Source organism: Spea bombifrons, chromosome 3, assembly GCF_027358695.1.
Source record: "Spea bombifrons isolate aSpeBom1 chromosome 3, aSpeBom1.2.pri, whole genome shotgun sequence".
NCBI lineage: Eukaryota > Metazoa > Chordata > Amphibia > Anura > Pelobatidae > Spea > Spea bombifrons.
In genome coordinates, this window is record NC_071089.1 from 75,700,868 (window position 1) to 75,723,757 (window position 22,890).

Consider the following 22,890-nt stretch of genomic DNA (forward strand, 5'->3'; position numbering starts at 1 on the left):
ACAGGATTTACGTTTGATTACCGAGAGAAAAAAACACACTGTTGCTGTCAGTAGCTATGTAACTTAGGTTGAAAAGGGCACTTACAACCACACAACATTAAATTGGTTACTATAATAGCATATAACTTTGACTGAAATGTGTTTAATAAATATGTACCCGTCTCAAAAAATCACAACTAAAATCAGTGAATTAAAAATAGAATGTGAATGTGGTGACAGCCTTCTACTGTGTTGCATGTTATGTATTGCCAGGAAGCACACCATCACATACTCATCCTGAGGTGTTTCCTAAAATAAGACTATAAAGTAAAGGAGTAAAATAAAAACACTATCCACAATGTATAAATGAGAACGCAAGAATAATACGGTCTTTACTTTTAAACAAATTTTCAACACAATCTTTCACACATCGGAATGAGAAAAATATGTTAGTTTTTATCTTTAGAATCAAAATACTCCTTAAAATATTTACATTTTACAGTATAAAAAATAGCAAAAACACAAGAATGTACAAGCTCAGATTTCAAGTATTTAAAGCGCAAACAATTTCTAAAATTAACTTACTAAAAAAATGTAAGCTTAACAGATTAAAATGTATATTCCCCTATGGCAAGTGCATTTCAAAGCTATAGAAACCGAACTGCTTACACACGTAGTAATCCATGATAACTCAATTCTGATGCGAACATAACTGATCCACTGAATCATTTTACTTAAAATTTAAACGCTTTTAACAGCACCAAGTACATATTCTATGTTCCACACCTTGTGGACTCTGAAGCTGTTAAGCTTTTTAAAAACAGTGCAATTAAAATAAAGTTAAGTCTGAATTAAAACATCAAATACGTCTCAAAATGCACAACAGAAATGTGGCATACTAGTCAAAACTTTCAAATACAATAAGCTTATTGCATATTCATAAATGAATATATTGTAATATTTAATGTATAGTGGTGTAAAACACTTTTTATAAAATATTTAAATTCTCAGTGAGGACTGAACAGCACAGTAGGCATACTAGGCGTTGTTCATTTTTTATGATGCGGTTTTGTTTCTGGAAAAACACTGATACTTGATAGAAAAAGATGGCACAACCCTAGAAAGCAATGTGTGTTTATCTTTTACTCTTTGATTTATCACTGTGGTCCCTGTCTCTGTGGTGTCGATCTCTCTCTTTTTCTTCATCCATGTCTCTGTTTCTGTCCCTGTTTTTTTCTCTCTCATGTGCACGGTCCTCATTTTTTGATTTATCCATATTTCTCCCTTCTTTATGTGTTTTACCATCAGGGTTTTTGTCACTATGGGAAGAATGTGATCTCTCTCTATCCCTATATGACTCATCACGACCTTTTCTCTCTCTGTCATGACTTCTGTCCTTGTCTCTATCCCTCCGTCGGCTTCTTTCAGAGTCCTTGTCACCATTCTTATCAGATTCTTTTTCGTGTTTCTTCTCCCTTGAGTGATGTGATTCGCTATAAAATCTCTGCCTGTGTTCGCCTCTGCTTCCTCGACTAAGTGACCTGTCCAACAGATGGTCTTTCTTATCCCAAGGATCACTGTGGCGCCTTTCTGGCCCTCTGTGGTCTTTATGATACAGCTTTTGAGGCCCTTGATACCTAATTTGTTCAGGACCTAAAAGAGGCCCAGGTGTCATTTGTGCTAAATAAGGTGGTGGCTGCCGAGATAAAGGACCAGCAGGATGCCAAGCTACCAAAGGGTTATGAATTCCAGTTTCTGCTGAAGGAAACCTGGGAGGTCGTGGGAAACCAATACCTAATGGAGTAGGAAGCAAAGGTGGTATTTGTGTTGTGTAAGGAAACACCTGGTTGCTTTGTAATGGAAAACTCTGAGTATGCTGGAATGGAAATGCAGGTGGGTTGGCTTTTAGTGGTAGGAACGAAGGCTGCTGCAGCCTCATGGATGCAAGATTACCACCAAAAGCAGGAAGAGGCAGCCTGGAAGAAGTTTCGGAGTGGGTTACATTTGATTGCGATTGAGATTTATTTGCTGCCAACGCTCTTCTAAATTGTTGTAGAGGGTCAGTATCATCAATCAGAAGATCTTTAGGAGGAGTTTTATCATTTGATTTTGACTTTTCCGAATTTTCCAGTGTTTGCAGTGAAGAGGAAGGAAACTGTAACGCCCCTGTAGATGTCTCACTCTTAGAGAGTGTTAAATCAGTTTCTTCATATGACTGTTTCTTTGTTTTATCCCGTTTATGTTGTGATGGTCTTTCAGCAGTGTGATTTTCTTTGTGTATATTTTCATCTTTGCTACTTATATAAGAATGCATGCTGTCTGTTGAGCTAGTTTTTGTTCTTACAGCAGCCTGTCTTGGATCTCTTTTAAGATGTATTGGCTTTGGAGATTTTATCAGGCTTGACAGATTTTCTGATGATGATGATGCATTATCTTCTTCAATAACCCCTTTACTAAAATCTTCATGGAGTGGAGATACATTATTGTTTGCTATCTTATCATATTCATGCTTTTCATCAGCAGGTTCATCAAACAAACCTTTATTAACCTCATCTTCATCTGACTGAACATTTAAATTAGCTAAAAATGCTTCAGTAGATACATCAGGAGGTTTCCCCTTTAAAGAAAGGCCTAGTAAATTCCCTGAATATGATGAAGGAACTAATGCTGCTTTTGTTATGCTTTCTTCCATTTTTTCAGTTATGCTTTCGGTTTCAATTGATTTCCCTGTGGATGTTTCTGCAAAACATGTATCCACTTCCATCTTGTCAGTAGTCTCCTCCAACAAGGATGTATTGTCACTAGATAGAATACTAATTGATTGTTTATTTTCTGTAGTACCCAGCAGACTTTGCAATATGTCATCAACTGGCAACGGTTTATTTGCTAGATCTAGTGTAGACTGTGAATTTTCCCACCCAACTAAAACTCCTGGGAGAAACCTAAGTGGTTTTGGTGGTTCACGCTTTTTCATCTCTTGACTGCATTCTGCAACATTTTGAGATTCATCAGTATCTGAAAGTGGTGTTCTGTTTCTATTCTTATGTAAAACAGCAGTAAAGGAATTAAAAAAATCATTTTCATCATCTTCCTCATCATCTTCATTTGAAATCTCAATTCTATTCTTTTTTTCTGAAGAAACATGGATGAGCGATCCAGATGGTTCATCATCAAGATTAACACTATGTTGTCTTTTCACTTTTTGACGAATTATCAAGGCTAACAACAGATTTGGACGGTGGGTTTCAAGACCTATTCCAAAGAAACAATTAACAGTTTAATAGTTTTATAAAAGTAGTTAATGAAGAAATAGAAAAAGATTATTATATATCTATGTCCTGTCACACTCTTTCCTGACTTTTGGGCGTTAATTATAACAGCATACATAAAATTCTCTCTAAATTGTTGTAAATCATTAAGCTATGTATTGTAAGGTGTGATTAGGGCAGAATTTTGTGTATTTAAAAACCAACATTTAACGTACAAAACAAAAACTATTTTGGTACAAACAAAATTTGTGATGACGATGCGTCTCTGGTGGAAATCATAGAGAAGATGGAATTAACGAAAGATGAGAGCATTATTTTTTTCTGTACTTTTCTGATCAAAGTATATTTTTCTCAACCAGCAAAGGGTTGGGGTGATTAGTGTTAAATTAGAGGGATGCAACATTTTTTGGGGGGGGGGGGTGAAATCTGTCCAAAACCCTAGAACTCAGACTAAAATTTGCTGATTTCTATAATCGTAGTCCAGATTATCCTGATCACAGATGGAACATATCGTAATTTGTGACTGAATATGCCCAATAATGTTTGTTTCGCAGCTGGCTGGATTATATTATGTTAAAATATAGGATTTTTTCTTCAAACATCGCTCATGAAGGCTCTACAAGTCAGGTCAAGGGAAAGGAAAATCAAGGTCCTAATATATAACATAAAACATTTATAATTACAATATTTTCACATTGTATGGTTGACGTTCAAACCATACTATGGATATTGATATGATTTAAAATCTATACAGTTACCTGGTCCATCAAAAGGTACAAATAAATGTGGTATTTTTTCTGAAGCACCTAATGGTATGAGATACATGTCTTTCACCAGCCTCATGTTATTTGCCACCACACCATAACGTTTTCTGCTACTAAAATATGAATATAGCAATGTGTAAGAGATTTGATCTTCTTCTGTGACAGGACAAAATCGAACTAAGCATGTCTCCTAAAATGAAAGCATAAGAAGAAAGTTTATGAAAGTCAAAAATCCTATTTAAATATCAATTTTACAAAAAAAAAAAACTAAGCAATTTAAGCTTATTCAAATGTCTAACAGTCATACAGATGTTCCAATATTGCAACTAAGATTTCTAATGGGGATATATAGCAATTTTTTTTTACTGTGTTTGCTTTATGTTCAATTTAATCATGCACAGAAAGTGAAGTAAAAAACAGCACTGATTAAGATACAAGTTACATGTATATTTGTTTAAAACATTACCTTTGTCCCTGATGCCTTAATTTTGTCTACATAATCCCACACGGTCTGGGGTGAAATCCTTCCCCCAACTTGAATGCTTTCAGGAAGGTCCTATTTGAAAGTAAGTTGTGTGTTATTTAAATGCCCAACAAAACATGTAAGTAAAAACTAAAAATGCTTTGTTCTAAAAAAAAAAACCAAATATTTCACACTTGGACCCAGTTATATACCCTGTTTTTTGTCACCCCTAGTTTGCCAATCACTAAAGATATATTATTATTATTTTTTTTTTAAACAAATGATACATATAATTGTGCAAATGGCTAGACCACTACTCTTGTCTCCCATTCTATAGACACTGGAAGGAGGTGGGAATTTCTAATCACGGTAAACAAGGATATACAGTATTACACTCTTTTGTATAAATCTATTTTTTAAGTAAATTATCTACATCACTTGCGGTACTGAGAAATTAAAAGTAAATTTAGGAATAACATGAATTGAGGTACCTCAGTTAAATGCTCTAGTGATCCAGATACTGGATATGCCTTGACAACAACCTTGGCCACGGAAGGCATATTAAGAAATCCTTTCCATATATAACTCAAACGTGCCAAAAATGTTGCTTCATCTTCAAGTTTTTCAGCAATATTAAAATGTTCAGAGCTAAAAAACAATAAAAAAGTACCACCACTTTACTTCTACAATTATTACAAAAAGAGAATTGGAAGAGTGAGCAAATCATTTCATATTAACAAAAAAATAAACATGTACCGTATTTGCTCGATTATAAGACGAGGTTTTTTTCAAAGCAAATGCTCTGAAAAATACCCCTCGTCTTATAATCGAGGTCGTCTTCTAATAAGACCTCAAAATGTCCGCTGGGGCCATGCTACTTACCGGGCTTTGGCCGGGAGCAGCAGGAGAATAGGAAGCTAGAAGAGTGTCACATAACTCTGCCTCCCCCCTCCTTCCTCTGGGGGCGGGGCCAGAGAAGTTGCACTCACAGCCGGGCCCCCTGCAGAAGTCTTCGAGTGAGAGATCTGCAGTTCAGGTAAGGGGGTGGGGGGGTTTTTTGTGTGTGTGTGTGTGTGTGTGTGATTAATGGAATGAATGAGTATTTAAAGGTTTGTGAATGAGTGTGTTAGTATGGATGTGTAAGGGTGGTGGTAGCATGGCATAGGGAGGCTGTACTCACACTCCTATCATCCTCAGGTTCCAGCATGTACTGGCTGACTTGGCTTGATAGGAGTGTGATTGCTGTTAGCAGTTATATATACACACCTCCAGAAATGCCTTTTAACCCCCTATATGCCACTCTGCCCCATGATATGCCTTTTAACCCCCTATATGCCACTCTGGCATATAGGGGATTAAAAGGCATATCATGGGGCAGAGTGGCATATAGGAGGGTATAAGACATTTCTGGAGGCAGAGTGGCATATAGAGGGTTAAAAGGCACATCATGGGGCAGAGTGGCAAATAGGGGGTATAAGGCATTTCTGGGGGCAGAGTGGCAACCCTGGGGGCAGATGTGCATAACTGGGGGGGCAGGTTGGCAAATAAAAGGAAATAAAAAAAATATATTTTTCTCAATCATAGCTTGTATTAAATATGAAAATATTGTTTACATGAATTAATATTTACTAGTAAAACTTTTTTTCCTATAGGGTAGTCTTATATTTAGGCTTTTTGTTTTTTTCCTAAATTAATATTTAGATTTTGGGGGGTCGTCTTATAATCAGGGTCGTCTTATAATCGAGCAAATACGGTACTTTCTATGCAAAATTATATATATACCATCACACTTTAAAAAAGTTTTCAAACCCAATGAAGTTTTTCATATCATACTATGTTATACCTTGAAGTTGAAGATAATGGTTCCTTGGGTGATTCTGGTTTCTCTGCTTCCAAAGCATCTATACTAAGCACAGTAGAGCTTGAAAGGAGTCCCTCATTGTGGATATCTGCCTCATTTTCTGATTGTTTAGGAATTATTCCCATCAAAACATTCGCTTTCTTAGGTGAAAGGTCTTCAGCAGGAGGCGCCATTCGTCCTTAAGTTTTAAAATATATATTAATTATAACAGAGAAATATTATGCACCTGAAACTGCCTCAATTGCAAGGTCATGCATATATACAAAATCTCCCTAAATTTCTAAAAACCAAAAATGCAATTTCGTTTTGGGGCCATTATAGGAACACTCATTTATTTACACAGAAATATTGCACGTAAGTCAGTAGTCAGTGAAAAATACTTAATTTATATACATGTCATGTTCTTAACTATGGAATACTTCTTTGCATATTATTTTATCTCTTTTATTCAACCAATGCAATATAGATGTTGCGTAGCTACTTCTGAATAAATAAAAAAAAAAAGCCTGAATTCTGAGTTTTTAGATAAGAGGTATAGTTTAAACGCTCACTGAAAGATAACATGCCCCTACAAGTTCGGCAAGGTCAAGAAAGACCTTGAGAACAAATACCTCATCTTTAAACATCACATCTTTTGTATATACAAAGTGTCGTATAGTAACATTCCTTCAATAATGCTAAAACAACCTGGTGTGTAATTCTCTTAAATTTGTCTTGGCATCTTCTTGGTCAACAATGTGTGTACCAATCTGCAAGGCCAATGATACATTTGACAAGTGTTTTAGCAAGAGAAGAAGCCTTTAAACAAAAATTTTATCTACTTAAAATTTGATGTGGGCTATTGTAATTTTTTCCCAAAATAGTATTGATTTTCAATTTACACCTGTTAAACCAACACAAAGATGAAGCATTTGTTTCTAGTGAGCAAATTTTCCAGGGTCCTCCCACAACTTAATGGTAAGGTATGTCTTTTTACAGATCTGCAATAGGGTAGACATTCCTGGTGGAACAACCCAAACGGAGGCTCATTTAACTTGAACAATGGTCGAGAATGCGGCAGATGCAGTTTAATGTTTAAACTTTCATTTTATTTTGTAAATGCTTTTAACAATTCAAAACATATTTTAACAGCTATATTTAGTTTTTTGGTAAAGTTTCCAGAAAATACAGGCTAAGTTCCGAGTCAGTATGGATGTTAAAGTTTTACGACTCAAAAAATAGCTAATAGCTGCTAATTAATTGTAATCAAGGCTGTAGTTAACCATTGCAATACCAAAGATCTGAAGTATAGAGAGAAAAAAAAAACTTCTTCAGTCTTATTAACTATGTCATACACATATTTATTATGCGAGTGATACATTATGTGCATTGGGGTATAAAAATGGGAAACGCACACCAAAAAAATGCTTGCAGAATTTATTTCAACAATGTCATATGCCCCTAAGATATTGCAGTTTAGTGCCAGTATTTTTTTTTTTTTTTTTTTAAGACGTTAGTCCACAGTCGTAAGGATGCTAGACTCTGTTCCAAGCTAGCAAGCAATTTAGTGGTTTAGTTAGAGAGAATGCACCAAAGAGCATAGGACGGTGCGCGAGCAGTGGTGAAAGGCGGGAAGTGGGATATGTATTTTATATATAATACTGCGCACTCACCCACTTTTGTTTTCTGCTTACATTGTAATCTTGCTGTTTGGTCACTGGACATCTTGGCTTATGTATATCTGTCATTCAGTTATGCATTTTTTTTTATTAATTTTTGTTTTACTTTTCTCTTTGACAAATGGAACAAGAAGAAAGAACTAGAAGGACCAAACAAATGTGTTTAATAAGCGGTATTTCGCAATGTGAGAAAATACGACGGATATGGGAAAATTGTGTATGTGTGTAGCAGGGATTGTCTCTGACCTCATTAAGATGACAACCTTAAATATTATAGAAAATCTTATAGGATATCTTACCAGTATGTTTTGTTTAATGGCACAACTATTGTCTATTTACTATACATGTTGACAGAGCTTCTGAAGAACAGTGGATGCTTTACTTCTGCTTGGATTTATGAAGGGGCTTATAAAAGACAGTTGTATATTGCTGGTGACCATCTCCATTTCAGCCTCAGTGACCATTAGTGGCAACTCCCTATGATATGATATGGAATTTAAGGTGATAGTCATTTATGCTTCGTTTGAGTCATTTTGAAGACACAATGGGATCTGTCAATCTTAACAGATGTATGTTAAGAGTATACAGTGGGGCAAAAAAGTATTTAGTCAGCCACCAATTGTGCAAGTTCTCCCACTTAAAAAGATGAGAGAGGCCTGTAATTTTCACCATTGGTACACTTCAACTATGAGAGACAGAATGGGGGGAAAGAATACAGGAAATCACTTCGTAGGATTTCTAATGAATTCATTGGTAAATTCCTCGGTAAAATAAGTATTTGGTCACCTACAAACAAGCAAGATATCTGGCTCTCACAGACCTGTAACATCTTCTTTAAGAGTCTCATCTGTCCTCCACTGTATTAATGGCACCTGTCCACAACCTCAAACAGTCACACTCCAAACCCCACTATGGCCAAGACCAAATTGCTGTCGAAGGACACCAGAAACAAAATTGTAGACCTGCACCAGGCTGGGAAGACTGAATCTGCAATAGGCAAGCAGCTTAGTGTGAAGAAATCAACTGTGGGAGCAATTATTAAAAAATGGAAGCCATACAGGACCACTGATAATCTCCCTCGATCTGGGGCTCCACGCAAGATCTCACCCCGTGGTGTCAAAATGATCACAAGAACGGTGAGCAAAAATCCCAGAACCACACGGGGGGACCTAGTGAATGACCTGCAGAGAGCTAGTACCAAAGTAACAAAGGCTACCATCAGTAACACACTATGCCGCCAGGGACTCAAATCATGAAGTGCCAGACGTGTCCCCCTGCTTAAGCCAGTACATGTCTGGGCCCGTCTGAAGTGTGCTAGAGAGCATTTGGATGATCCAGAAGAGGATTGGGCGAATGTCATATGGTCAGATGAAACCAAGGTAGAACTTTTTGGTAGAAACTCAACTCGTCGTGTTTGGAAAGATGAGTTGCATCCAAAGAACACCATACCTACCGTGAAGCATGGGGGTGGAAACATCATGCTTTGGGGCTGTTTTTCTGCAAAGGGACCAGGACGACTGATCCGTGTAAAGGAAAGAATGAATGGGGCCATGTATCGTGAGATTTTGAGTGAAAACCTCCTTCCATCAGCAAGGGCATTGAAGATGAAACGTGGCTGGGTCTTTCAGCATGACAATGATCCCAAACACACCGCCAAGGCAACGAAGGAGTGGCTTCGTAAGAAGCATTTCAAGGTCCTGCAGTGGCCTAGCCGGTCTCCAGATCTCAACCCCATAGAAAACCTTTGGAGGGAGCTGAAAGTCCGTGATTCCCAGCGACAGCCCCAAAACATCACTGCTCTAGAGGAGATCTGCATGGAGGAATGGTCCAAAATACCAGCAACTGTGTGTGGAAATCTTGTGAAGACTTACAGAAAACGTTTGACCTCTGTCATTGCCAACAAAGGGTATATAACATAGTATTGATATGAACTTTTGTTATTGACCAAATACTTATTTTCCACCATAATTTGCAAATAAATTCTTTAAAATTCAGACAATGTGATTTATGGACTTTGTTGTCTCATTCTGTCTATCATAGTTGAAGTGTACCTATGGTGAAAATTACAGGCCTCTCTCATCTTTGTAAGTGGGAGAACTTGCACAATTGGTGGCTGACTAAATACTTTTTTGCCCCACTGTATGTGTGTGTGTTACTAACGGCTAGGCCTGGGACTTCTCTGCAACACTGGAGGGGCGGAACATCTCACCAGGGGATAAAATTGACTGTATTTTTAGAAAATCAGAGAACCTCTCCAGGAACATTTTATGGATTTGTAACATCACTGAAAATCCCGAAACTCAACAAGAACATTGAGGTTCCCGCAGATGACCTATATGAGTTTTGTATGATTAGGTTTTTCTGTGTTTCCCCTTGTCTGTTTTTACAAACTGTATCATATACTCTGTTCATATACTTTTTGTACATAAGCACTGTGACATTCGTCAGATTAAACTATATATTAATACTGTTTCCGTCTCTGTGCGTTAACCAAACTCTGGTTTCTGAGAAAGCCGGGATAAACCAAGTTACTTAATTGTTTTACTGATAGTGGGTTTGTACACATTTTTGATCCGTTCAGTGTGGTACCGGGTGTTACCGAAGCGTCCATAAACTGTAGTCAGCTTAAAACATAACTTGGTGGTGGGCAGTGTATTACCAGTCTTGTGTGTTTTTTTGTAGTGTGTTTAAGTGAGTGACCAAAGTTAAGTGGCTGGTATCGTTAACTCTTGCACACCCTATGTGTCCGGTTATCCAAAAGCTAACCGTGACAATGTGTTTAAAGGGTCAGTTAAGATTTTACAGAAATAATGTATAATCTGGTAGCATCAACAAAATATATTAGATATTACTCATTTGCCTATGTAGCGTTTGAATGTATTATTTTATGAATTCAGTCTATTTAGCAAAATATTGTATGTGCATCCCTGAAAGCAGTCATTTAAGGGTATTTGGGGGCATTCATTAACCCTACCACCAAACATGACAGCACTTCTACCTCACTTTGCCACGGCATAACAGAGACTGAATAATGAACCTCAAAAAGGTAAATTTTAAGCACAATGTTAAAAGTTACCTGCTATTAAAATAGTGAATACACTAACCATATGACACAGGAAAATGTGCGTGAACGTATGCAGTGACAAGCAAGAGAAGTGTTTGGTCGAACACATCTTCTTAAAGCCTAGTAGCAGCGGGGCTAGTTTGATTCCAATAAAACAATTGAGGAATATGTTTTAAAAGTCGCTGTGCATTTTGAGAGGAGCACCTTATCCTAATATTATAACTTATGTGGTACACAGTGGGATAAGGTAGAGAAGTACACATACCTGTGCAAATTTTACAATTTAAATCAAACAGGTGATTTTTATGTTGCAATGTGGTGTCTGATGTAGGTCCATCGGGTATGTCTTTATCTTTTTGATCCTCTTCCTCCTTTTCTGCTGGTTTTATAACAGCATCCTAGCAAAAACACAAAACACACAGATTAGTTAATATCTACAGATTATTTTATCAATATTAATTTACTGATAGAATGTAAAACACTGTAAATAATCAGTGGTGTGCAAACATAAATAATGACAGAACCAAGGGGCGTTGCTTGGGGAGCTACTGGGGCTGAACCCTTGAGTCTTAACTTCAAAGCCCCAGAGACTCTGGGGCTAAAGTATACTTTCTCTAAAGGAAAGGGATAGATAAAAAAAGAAGAGCGGTTTAGATAGAGGAGAGAGAATGAGCGATGAGAAAAAAAGGGGGGAAAGGGAGAGAAGGGGGAAAAGGGAGAGAAGGAGGGAAAATGAGAAGTGGGGAAGATAGGGAGAAAAGGGATAGGAAGTGAAAAAATGGAAGTGATTTAATGAAAGGGAGAGATAGAAAAAAGGTGAGGTAAAGAGAAACGAGTGGAGTGAAAGAAAGGGGAGGGAAAAATGATGTAAGATAAAGATACAATGGGGACAATAAAGAGAACACATAAAATGAAATGGAAGAGATACAAAAAGGAAAGATAGAAAGGAGAGATAAAGAGAAATGAGAGGAGAGAATATGAGAAAGGGGATCAAAGAAGGAGGAGAGAAAAAGGGGAGAGATAAAGAGAAACGGAAGGGATAGAAAAGTAAGAGATAAGGGGAAGGAAGTGGGGGGATAAAGAGCAACAGGAGAGCTGCGATAAAGAGAAATGGAAGAGATAACAAGAAAGGGTAGGATCAGGAGGTGACCTGAGACCACCGTATAAGCAATGTGAGTGCGGGTAAATCCTTTGGATTGCAATCTGGGCAATTCATGTGGGTGCAATCTGGATGCTGGAACAAGTCCTATGTACATATTACAGAGTTAAAATTGGATGTGTACAGCAGATAGACATTATTGCATATTTTAAAGAGGTTGCTGAAAATTCAGAAATTAGAATTTTGTTAATTTCTGTACTGCTATCCAATTTGCTGTGGGCTTTGGCCCCGGATCTTTTGGAGACCTAGCAAAGCCACTGGAACAAAAGCAACTGTGCTTAATTAAGATAGCTTGTATGGCTTTAAATCTGAATCTTCAGATACTCTGTATTGTTTTGGTCATTTCAGCCATCACTGGTTTGCATTATGGTGTTTTACTGGGAATTATCTTGTGGGATGAAAAGTTTCAATATGCAAATTTCTCCTGCAAGTTGGTGCTGCATTACTTATAACCGATTTAAAAGAAATTTCAATAACTAAACATTATTCAGGTCTACCCTCTGGACCCTCTTGCATGAAAATATTAATGAATTGAAACTTCACAATGCACAGTTAAATAGATAAATGTTTTAGTTTGCTGTAATTACCGTATTTTCCCACGTATAAGACGCACCTTTTTTTAGAAAAATTTGGGGTCTAAAACTTGGGTGCGTCTTATACAGTGACGGACCTGCTGCTTACCTTGATCCGCCGTGGCTGCACAGGAACCCAGTGCAGTCACGTGAATGCACATCGCATCACATGACTCGGCTCAGTTCCTGTTCCTGGTCTAGCAAGGCAGGGGAGAAACAGTGGCCCCCACAGAAGTCGGCAAGCGGCAGCAGAAGATCTGCAGTTCATGTAAGGTGGGGGAGTAAATGAATGTATGTATGTATGTATGTATGTATGTATGTATGTATATATGTGTGTGTGTGTGTTAGCATAGATCCGTGTGTAGGGGGCACAGGGAGGGGGAACAGGGAGGCTGAAAGTGATGTGCATGTACTGGCTGCCTGAGCATGATAGGAGTGCGATTGATAACAGTTGCTAGCAGCTAACACCAACCACACTCATATCATGCCCAGGCAGCCAGTACAATAACTATGTAATTTTTTTTTTTATTTCGGCCCCCAAAAATAGGGGTGCGTCTTATATAAGGGAGCATCTTATACCTGGGGAAATACGGTAACATGTGAACATTCAATGGCTGATGAATCCCATACACGTTCTTCTGTTGTTTATATGACCTATTCATTGAAAAACATAAAAAACACTTATGCTGTCACCTCAGTGTCCATGGATTCGGATTCCTTAATGGGAGCATCGGTCTCAATTTCAATTTCCCCTTTGTGTGTAATCTTGGTAATTGGTCTTCGTTCTGCTTCCCGTTGCTCTTTCTCAATCATTTCAATGGTCTATAAATGGGGGAAGTGTAGAATAGTGTATAAATAAAATAAAAACCTGAACACTGTTTCCAAATATTCAATTTCGTTGTAAAAAGTAATGTTTATAGTGTATATGGATTATTTCTTCAGTATAACCATTCAAAGTTTCTACAAAGCTTTAGAAACTTAAACTATCTCACGCAATGTATGTATCTTGCAACTGCCTCAACGTGTATCATTAAAATAAAACAAAATAAAAAATACTTTACATGTCTATTTTCTCTTTGCCTCCAGGCCGCAAGCTCTCTGGATGCCAGTTCCTCTGGGCTCATCTTGATTAGATGTTCAGGATGGATTTCACCTTTCAATACTCTTTTGAACAATACCTGTTAGAATATCAAATCACACATGATTGTATTGGTGTTAGTGCTAACTAAAAAAATAAAAATAAAAAAATGCTGAAAATATTAAAAAAAAATGTCACACACATGAAAAATCAGGTATATCTTCATAAGATAACTTACGTTGTTCTTTGGGTCTTTAAGGTTGAACATTAAGCTTCTGTATTTGTTCTTATACTTGGCATCAGTATCCCGGTAAAATGAAAACAATTCCTTTTCAATTTTTGCTGAAACTTTTGTAGCTCTTTCTTCAGGAACCTTTAAACTAGATTCTGAAAGCCTAAGTGAAAAAAGAAAAAAAAACTCTTAGCGGTTTAACCTCCTTGCGACCAACGATGTACCAGGCACATCATGAAAAGAAGTCCCTACAGTCTCAAGTCGTTGAAATTGTGGTAATTGCTTGCTTCTCTGTTGCTGACTGCACCATGACCCAATTGGTCAGCCTGCAGCAGACCCTCTGCACTTCCATGCATGTGATTGCTTCTACAGGCACACATCAGATGATAATGGCAAGATGCAAGAACCTGTTGCTTAAATGTCTATGCTGCCCCAAGTTTTGAGTAAGGGAAATTTAGGGAGATATTAAATATTGTGCTAATAAACAAGAGGAGGGTAAGAAGAAATGTTAGCCGCTGACTAGGGCACTTGAGACATTTAGGAGGTTTGCAAGAGCAGGGCTCTGTACGCCTTCTACACTTAAACTTTATAACCAAAAGTATGTTGTGTACACCTGACCATCACACAACTGTATGAGCTAGATGGGCATTCCATTCCAAATCCATGGGCATTAATATGGATTTGGCTCCTCCTCTGTGGCTATAACAGCCCCCTACTCTTATGGGAAGCCTTTCCACATAAGTTTAGAGTGCGCCTGTGGGAATTTGTACCCATTCAGCCAAAGGAGCATTCATGAGTTCAGGCACTGTTGTTGGAAGAGAAGGTTGCAATTGGCATTCCAATTCATCTCAAAGGTGTTCAATGGGGTTAAGGTCAGAGCAGGCCACTTGAGTCCCTCCACAACAAACTTTATGACTTTATGGTCCCTGCTTTGTGCACAGGGCTTCTCCAAACTAGTGCCACAAAGTTAGAAGCATAGAATCTTTTCGTATGATGTAGCATTAACTTTACCCTTCACTGGAACTAAGAGGCCTAGCGCAACCCAGAAAAACATCCCCAAGACCAGATGGACATAAAGTAGGCTGGGGCAGATCTAGCAGGGCAGAAATTTCACGACCTCACCTGTATCAAAAGGTGGCATTCTATGAATGTGTCATGTTTAGGCTGTAATTTTCTTCTCTCACGTTTACAAGTTGTTTTTTTTTACAGGAGAAGAATGGCTTTCTTTAGATTTGATTGTACCATAAAATTTACTATAATAAAAGTATAAAATTGTCATGCACAGAGTAGGTGGAGACACCAATATCAGACAGGACCGTAAAAAGGGTTCAAGGTCAGACAAGCCGAGATCAGGGTGTCAGACAGCAGGAATGTCGTAGAGCTAGCCAAGTTCAAGATACCAAAAATCAGGAATAACAAGTAAACAAGCTGGATCAGCAACAGGGAATCAACCAGAAGCCCGTACTGAGGAACTGGCACTACAGCATTAAGGCACGATCATCAAAAGGCAAAGTCCAAAGATTTCTGAGAGTCTTAAATACGCAGGAAGGTTTTGGCACCAAATTTGAATTTGCTGCCAAATTTTCTAATGTTCCATTGCGTCACATCCTTCCCGCAGCCATCTTGAGTGCAGCGTGCACGTAACCTCCCTATACATGGTGAGATAATTTCCACCGGTGCCACTAGAGGGCGCGAAGATGATGCTGCTTTGACGGAAGAGCCGGACCTGCCTCTAATCTGCAGTGGCTGCGGAAGGTCTCCCCCCTTCTTCGCAGCGGCTGAGGCTGCTGTGACTCGGAGGTGGGGGGGTCTGCCCCTTCTTCGTATCGGCTGAGCCTCAGAGGCAGAGGGGTCTCCCCCTTCTTCGCAGCGGCTGAGGCTGCTGTGTCATAGATGCGGGGGCTCTCCCACTTCTTATCAGGTAAGTGACAAAAATATGGTGAAAAATTGAGAAAAAAGGACTATCTATAAAAGCTTATGAAAAAACCTGCTAAATTGATTCTACCATTTGTCCTGAGTTTAGAAATACCCAAAAGGTTTTTTTTTTTTGCAGGTGTTGTCAAACAACATCCCAATATGTGTTCAGCAACATCTCTTGAGTACAGCTGTATCACACATGCCTGGGGTTGTTGGGGGCTAAAGGGACACATTTGGGATACGTGCTTTTTTTCAAATTGGAACTTTGACACGTGGTCATCCTGCCCCTATGTGTTATTTGTGACATTGTTGAAGATGGTGAATTAACCCCCTCAAACTACAGATGTTTGAAACTAGATACCCCAGTGTATTTCAGCTCTTTCCATGCAAAGCTTACCTTCAGCCTTTGTCAAAGTTTGTGGTGGCATACCCCCCCCCCACACACACACACTTTAGGTATGAATTTGCTGCTCCTAGTATATGTCCTCTCTCTCAGTGATACCAACCATGCATGGGTTTATCCGGTTATTTGGGAGGCAAAATGCAACCTTTGAGAGGTATGCATTTTATTTTTAATTTGGACATCTGTGCCCATGTCCTAACTTTGGGATATCTTTAAACCTGGACAATTCTATTTATCCCATGAAATCATACGTTTTTAAAAACTAGACACCCCATGGTAATTTATATAGGGGGTAGTAGAAGCATTATTACTGGGGTTTTCACACACAACCACCTGTAGGGTTCACAGAGAATGGTGCAGAAAAGAGAACATATCCAGTGAGAGGAAAAGTAAAGGTTTTGTGTTATTCACTCCATTTCAATCTGCATATTTTATTTAAAAGGATTAGTGGCACTAAATTGAGGCTTCAGACGTCCTGTGTACGATGACTTTTTTAGTGCACTGATGAACTCCCAATACCATCATATTACATCAACATGCATTAGAAAAATCTGGAAAATATGGGCATGGATGGTGGACTGATTTGGTGGCGCAACGGACCACTTGCCCCCAGGCCTTAGACTGCCAGCGCTCCCACAACAAAAAATCCCCACCTGCCGCCGCCTGCTATACAATCAATTACTTTGGGCTTGTCGCAGCTGCCCGACTTCCGTAAAACTTACGTGCCATTCAAATTGCACAGCAGACGGATCGCGATGCTACATGGGAAGGCTGTGTCTTCAATAAAAGTTTTCCACACTGTGTTGTTTTTCTGTTTGGCGGCAACCGCAAGGAAGGAGGACAGACGGCCAGAGAAGGAGCAGTTTTACTTTACAAGTTTTATATTTAACCCCTTGATGACAATTGCCAGTCCGGGCACGTCACCGAAAATCAAGTCGATAACGACAATTGACGTGCCAGTACCGGCACGTCTTTAAACGGGTGCAGAAAGCGAACTATTTTCGCTTTCTGCACCGAAACAGCGTTGCTGTAATGCCTCGACCTCGAGGCATTCAGCAACGCCATGATCGGCACAAAGGGGCCATGATCGGCACAAAGGGGCCATCTCTGGCCCCTCCCCGGGGCGTCAACATCCGCCATACTTTGTATGGCGGCGGACGCCCGTTTTAAAAGCGCTTAGGAGGCGATCAACGATTGCCTCCTAAACTTAAATGGTGTCGCTGGAATGCCTCGATCAGGAGGCATCCAGCGACACCAAACACTTACCTTGGGATGGACTGTGACCGCTCCGGAGAGCCGGGAAAAAAAACAATAAAGACGAAAAAGTTCGCTAGACGGTCTCCAGACCCTCTAGAGAACTCTGGCTCCACTTGCAGGTTGAATACAGGTACTGCATTTAACCATGCAAGTCAATGGAGCTCAGCTTTCTAATCACAGTGTGATTAGTAAAAATAAATTAAAAATAAAATAAAAATTAATAATAATTAGAAAAAAATAGTAAAAAACCAGTAAAATGTAAAAATAATTTCCCACTGATGTCACTATCAGGGGAACCTTCAAGTTGAAAAAAATGTGAATTTTTTTTTTTTTTAAAAAGGCAAAAAAATATATATCTATATAAAAAATATTTTTGTGAGCAAGTCCTAAAATTAGCATATTAGCTTAAAACAATTCTCGCATGGAAAGAGTTAAAATACTGGCATATTAAATGACCATGGGGTGTCTACTTTTAAAAAATGTATGATTTGATGGGGTAAATTGAATTGGCCGGGTTCAACAAGGTCCCAATTAACACGGGGGGAAGGATGGCCACACATCTAATTTCCAATTAGAAAAATGCACACGTACCAAATGTGGCCTTTTAGTTCCCCCAAAAAAAGACAAACCCATGCATGTGGGGTATCACTGTACTCAGAAGATGTTGCTGAACACATATTGGGGTGTCGTGTGACAGCGGCATATACCAGGAGCTGTAAATTCATACATAAAGTAGGTGTGTGGGGGAAAAATACACACACAAAAATACTACTGCAAACTTTGAAACAATGCTGGTGGTAAAATGTGTGCATGCAAAGAGTTAAAATACCAGCATTTAAAATACCCTGGGGTGTGTAGTTTTCAAAAATATATGGGTTTTCTGGGCACACTGAAATGGCCCGGCTCAAAGATGTACCAAATAGGGCATGGGCAGTGGATCCCCAAATGCCAAAGTTCAACATTGAAAAATGCGCATGTCCCAAATGTGGCCCTTTTGCCCCCAAACAGCCAGGCAAAATCATTCATGTGAGGTATCGCTGTAACTATATGTTTTATGATAGTGACATATACCAGAACCTGTTTATTCATACCTGAAGTAAAATGTATGTGAAAAAACAAATGCAAAAAAATTACTACCATAAAGTTTGACAAAGGCTTATGGTAGAATAAGTGCTTGGAAAGGGTTAAAATACTAGCATTTGGAATACCCTGGGCTGTCTAGTTTTCAAAAATATATGATGGGGTAAATTGCATTGGCCGGGTTCAAAGATACCCGAAATGGCACATGGGGGGAAGAATTACCAGATTTGGAAAAAATGGCTTTGAAATAGCAAAACGCTACCTGTACTTATTGCCCCATAATGTGTAGAAAAAAGCAAAAAAAAAACAAAAAACATTGGGTATTTCTAAACTCAGGACAAATAGTAGAATCTATTTAGCAGGTTTTTTTATTACCTTTTATAGGTGAGTAAAAGATTTTTCAACTAAAAGTTGGAAACAGTCATTTTTTTTCTAAATGTTTCACCATATTTTATACTTTTTTAATAGTAAATAATATGATACAATCAAAACAATGTCATCTAAAGAAAGCCCTTCTTGTCCTAAAAAAAACAATATCTAATGTGTGTGGGTTCAGTAAACAGGAAAGAAGAAAATTACAGCTAAACACGAGCAGCGCAGAAATGTTAAAACGGCCATTGTCACGAAGGGTACAAAAAGTAAAATCAGCCTTTGTCACGAAGGGGTTAAACACAGCCATATAAATATATGAATAATAATAATAATAATAATAATAATAATAATAGATAATAGACTCTGGAGCAGTGGAACCATTTTCTGAGAAGTAAGAAATCACTGGTGTGGGTTTGGCGGATGCCATGAGAATGTTACCTGCCTGACTGCATTGTGCCAACTGTAAAGTTTGGCGGAGGAGGGACAATTGTATGGGGCTGTTTTTCAGGTGGTTGGGCTAAGCCCCCCTTTACTTCCAGTGAAGGAAAACCTTAATGCTTCAGCATACCGAGACATTCCCTGCATTACAGGTTTAGATCAACTGAAATACACACAGATAACATAAATGTCTATATGATGTTTTAAAAGTGCAACGGTTTGTATTGCGTATTTCACAACTCAACTACATTTAAAAGCACACATATAGGTGCACAACTAAGTAAAGAAGCTGCGAACACACAAAAGGTAAAACGTAAAAAGTGAAGATAACCTGCATACCTTTTAACCAAAATATCTTTTAGAGAGTGACGGACGCTTTGTCTTATTTGGTCAACAGAAGGTTTTGGAGTAGCAGGAGAAGAACTCTGCAAGGATGATCCCTTCTTCTCTGTTTTTTTCTTTTTAGTATCTTGCTTTTCATTAAAACCTGTATTAATGTGTATAAATTGAGAATCATGATCAGTTATTGTCAGTTTTAGATGCAAATGAAGTTGGAAAATGTATACAAGGTAAGTGGTGCTTACATGTGTGATAATGTATGTTGAGTAAACAAGGCACATTGTTTGGCTGGAAAACTATAACTATAAGCTATTTGAGCCATTTTGTATATACCTTTGTGACATCTATAAAATCAAGTTCTCTTAAAAGTGTCAGTCTCTAGTAAGAAAGATTTGTCAAAGCAATCTTAAAGGCAATATTCAGGCAATGATAGTAATAGATCATAATTAAATTAAATGTTTTGTAGATTCACTTAATTCCCATACTGTTTCCAGGCTTTGTAGTTTTTTCATCATGACACGGAATACTTGGTGAATCTTTGGAAGACTTTTCTCGTTTTTCTTCAGAGACTCGATGAAATGTTGTAGCAGACTTAAAATGTTTTCGATCCGATGCAATGTTTCTTTTTATCTCTGAGTCCTTGCGATCAAATAGATGTCTTGCATCACTCAAATCCTACAATAAAAATACAATAACTTGCACAGCTAATTTCACAATTTTTCATCTCAATAGTCTCTAAAAATGTCTAATAAATATATATTCAACAGTGTATTGGTCTGCCCAGTAATACACATCAAGTAAATGAAAATAAAATATAAAAAAGAAGAAAAAAAAAAAACGAAGAAGGAATCAAAAACTGATGCAATACTACCAGTTGGTAGTGTTCCTTAACCCCCTTAACGCCCAATGACAGCCCAGGCACGTCATTTCATTAAAAAGCTTAGAATGTGATCTAAGATTTTCACTAAAACAGTTTTGCTGTAATGCCTCGATGTGCAGGCATTCAGCGAAACAGAGATTGTCATCAGGGGCCATGTCTGGCCCCTCCCTGGGGCGTCAACATCTGCTACAGACTGTATGGCGGCGGACGCCCCTTTTAAAAGTTTAAGAAAAGCGATCAACGATTAGGAGGTGAGAAAGCAAAAAAGGTAAAGTTTCTAGTTATGAGCAAGTGCTTAAATTAGCGCTGTATCTTCCAAAAATCTTTACATGAAAAGAGTTAAAGTACTAGCATTTCAAATACCCAAGGGGTGTCTAATTTTAATAAAATGAATGGTTTGATGGGGTAAACTGGAGATTCAAAAATAGGGCATAGGCATAGACATTCCCAAATGTGGCCTTTTAGCCCCCAAACACCAGACAAACCCATTGTATCACTGTACTCGGAAGATGTACACATAAACAGGTTAAAGAGTATAAAAATAATATATTTAATAGATGCTTATGGCATCATTATTTAAAATACATAATTGAACATACAAAAAACAATTGATATCAACTTGCAAAACAAATACACAAATGCCAGTGACCTGACACATTTCGCCCTCAAGGGGCTTCTTTAGAGGTGGCTTTATGATACGGACACTGTAACCTTTAAGGCCCGCAGCTGGATTTAATTCAAAACTGCGTATATCCCTCACCAGGTTCGATTCTGTTTTATATGCGGGGAGTACACAGAGGTTTACCCGCTACCCAGATTGCAGAGTCATCAAAGAATCTATATGTTCAATTATGTATTTTAAATATTGATGCAAAAAGAATTTATTATTCTGTAACCTGTTTGTTTTGGAGCTAGCGCATACACCAGAATTTATAGATAATATACCGTATTTGCTCGATTATACGACGACCCCCTAAAATTTGACCATTAATTTAGGAAAAAAAGAAAAAAACTAAATATAAGACTACTCTATAAGAAAAAAGTTTTTACTAGTAAATATCAATTCACATGTAAACAATTTTTTCATATTTAATAAAAACTATGATTGAGAAAAATGCTTTTTTTAAAAAAAAAATTCCTTTTGACAACGTGCCCCCAGTTATGCACATCTGCCCCCCAGATATGCCTTATAACCCCCTTATATGCCACTCTGCCCCCCAGATATTCCTTTTAACCCCTTATATGCCACTCTGGCTCCCTGATATTCCTTTTAACCCCTATATGCCACTCTGCCACCCTGATATTCCTTTTAACCCCCTATATGCCACTCTGCCTCCTGGATATTCCTTTTAAGCCCTATATGCCACTCTGCCTCCAGAAAGCCCTTATACCACCTCCATATGCAACTCTTACCCTCCCCCGACTTAACAGTGCATCCCTAGACGACTTCTTGGTGTCTAGTGGTGCAGCCTGTGAAGCTGCGATGTGCACAGACAACCTCTGCTGCCTGCACTTTTGCAAGGGCTTCTATGAATTAGCACTGGAAGGTCATGTGATGCCGGCACTCAGTCATAGAAGCCCCGGCAGCAGCAGAGGTTTTCTGTGCGCATCGCACAGACCTCCACCGGCTGCCGGAGAGGAGGGTCCAGGTCCCCTGCAGCGCTGCGGGGGATCTGGATCTTAGTCTTGTAGTCAGACCTATATGTGAGGTTTGATTAGAAGACAACCTCAAATATAAGACAATGGTTATTTTTCCCCAGAGCATTTGCTCTGAAAAAAACCTTGTCTTATAATCGAACAAATATGGTGTATTATAAGAATTTGCTTACATAGAGTAATAAGAGTTACTTCATAGTTAATTAATTAAAAATGACCTACAGTAACAAACATGCTACTACAGTGACAAAGATAATGTTGTGACCCCCAGTCACTTTCAGATGTTGAAAAATATGTTTTCACTGATCCCAGTTTTTCTTCTATTTCACCAGTGTCAATGAGAAACACGGATTAGTAAATTACTTGCTTTCTCCAGTCAGGATAACCCACCCTAAGAGTCCTCCTAAGTAGGGCCGCAACTAACGATTATTTTCGATTAGTTGGCCGAT

General features: G+C 38.3%; 1 protein-coding gene across 1 annotated transcript in view; it reads right to left on the reverse strand.

Moving 5' to 3' along the window:
• Positions 1-342: 342 nt before the first annotated feature.
• Positions 343-22,890, reverse strand: part of PHF3 (PHD finger protein 3) — a 48,994-nt gene continuing 26,446 nt past the window's right edge. The window contains exons 6-16 of the mRNA XM_053461073.1: positions 20,391-20,580; positions 19,906-20,053; positions 14,106-14,262; positions 13,851-13,967; positions 13,483-13,611; positions 11,324-11,456; positions 6,319-6,514; positions 4,967-5,123; positions 4,479-4,568; positions 4,007-4,202; positions 343-3,231 (exon numbers count right to left, since the gene is read on the reverse strand). Of these exons, the coding sequence (XP_053317048.1) occupies positions 1,115-3,231; positions 4,007-4,202; positions 4,479-4,568; positions 4,967-5,123; positions 6,319-6,514; positions 11,324-11,456; positions 13,483-13,611; positions 13,851-13,967; positions 14,106-14,262; positions 19,906-20,053; positions 20,391-20,580 (3,630 nt within the window). The 3' untranslated portion in view covers positions 343-1,114. The remainder of the gene's footprint in view (positions 3,232-4,006; positions 4,203-4,478; positions 4,569-4,966; positions 5,124-6,318; positions 6,515-11,323; positions 11,457-13,482; positions 13,612-13,850; positions 13,968-14,105; positions 14,263-19,905; positions 20,054-20,390; positions 20,581-22,890) is intronic.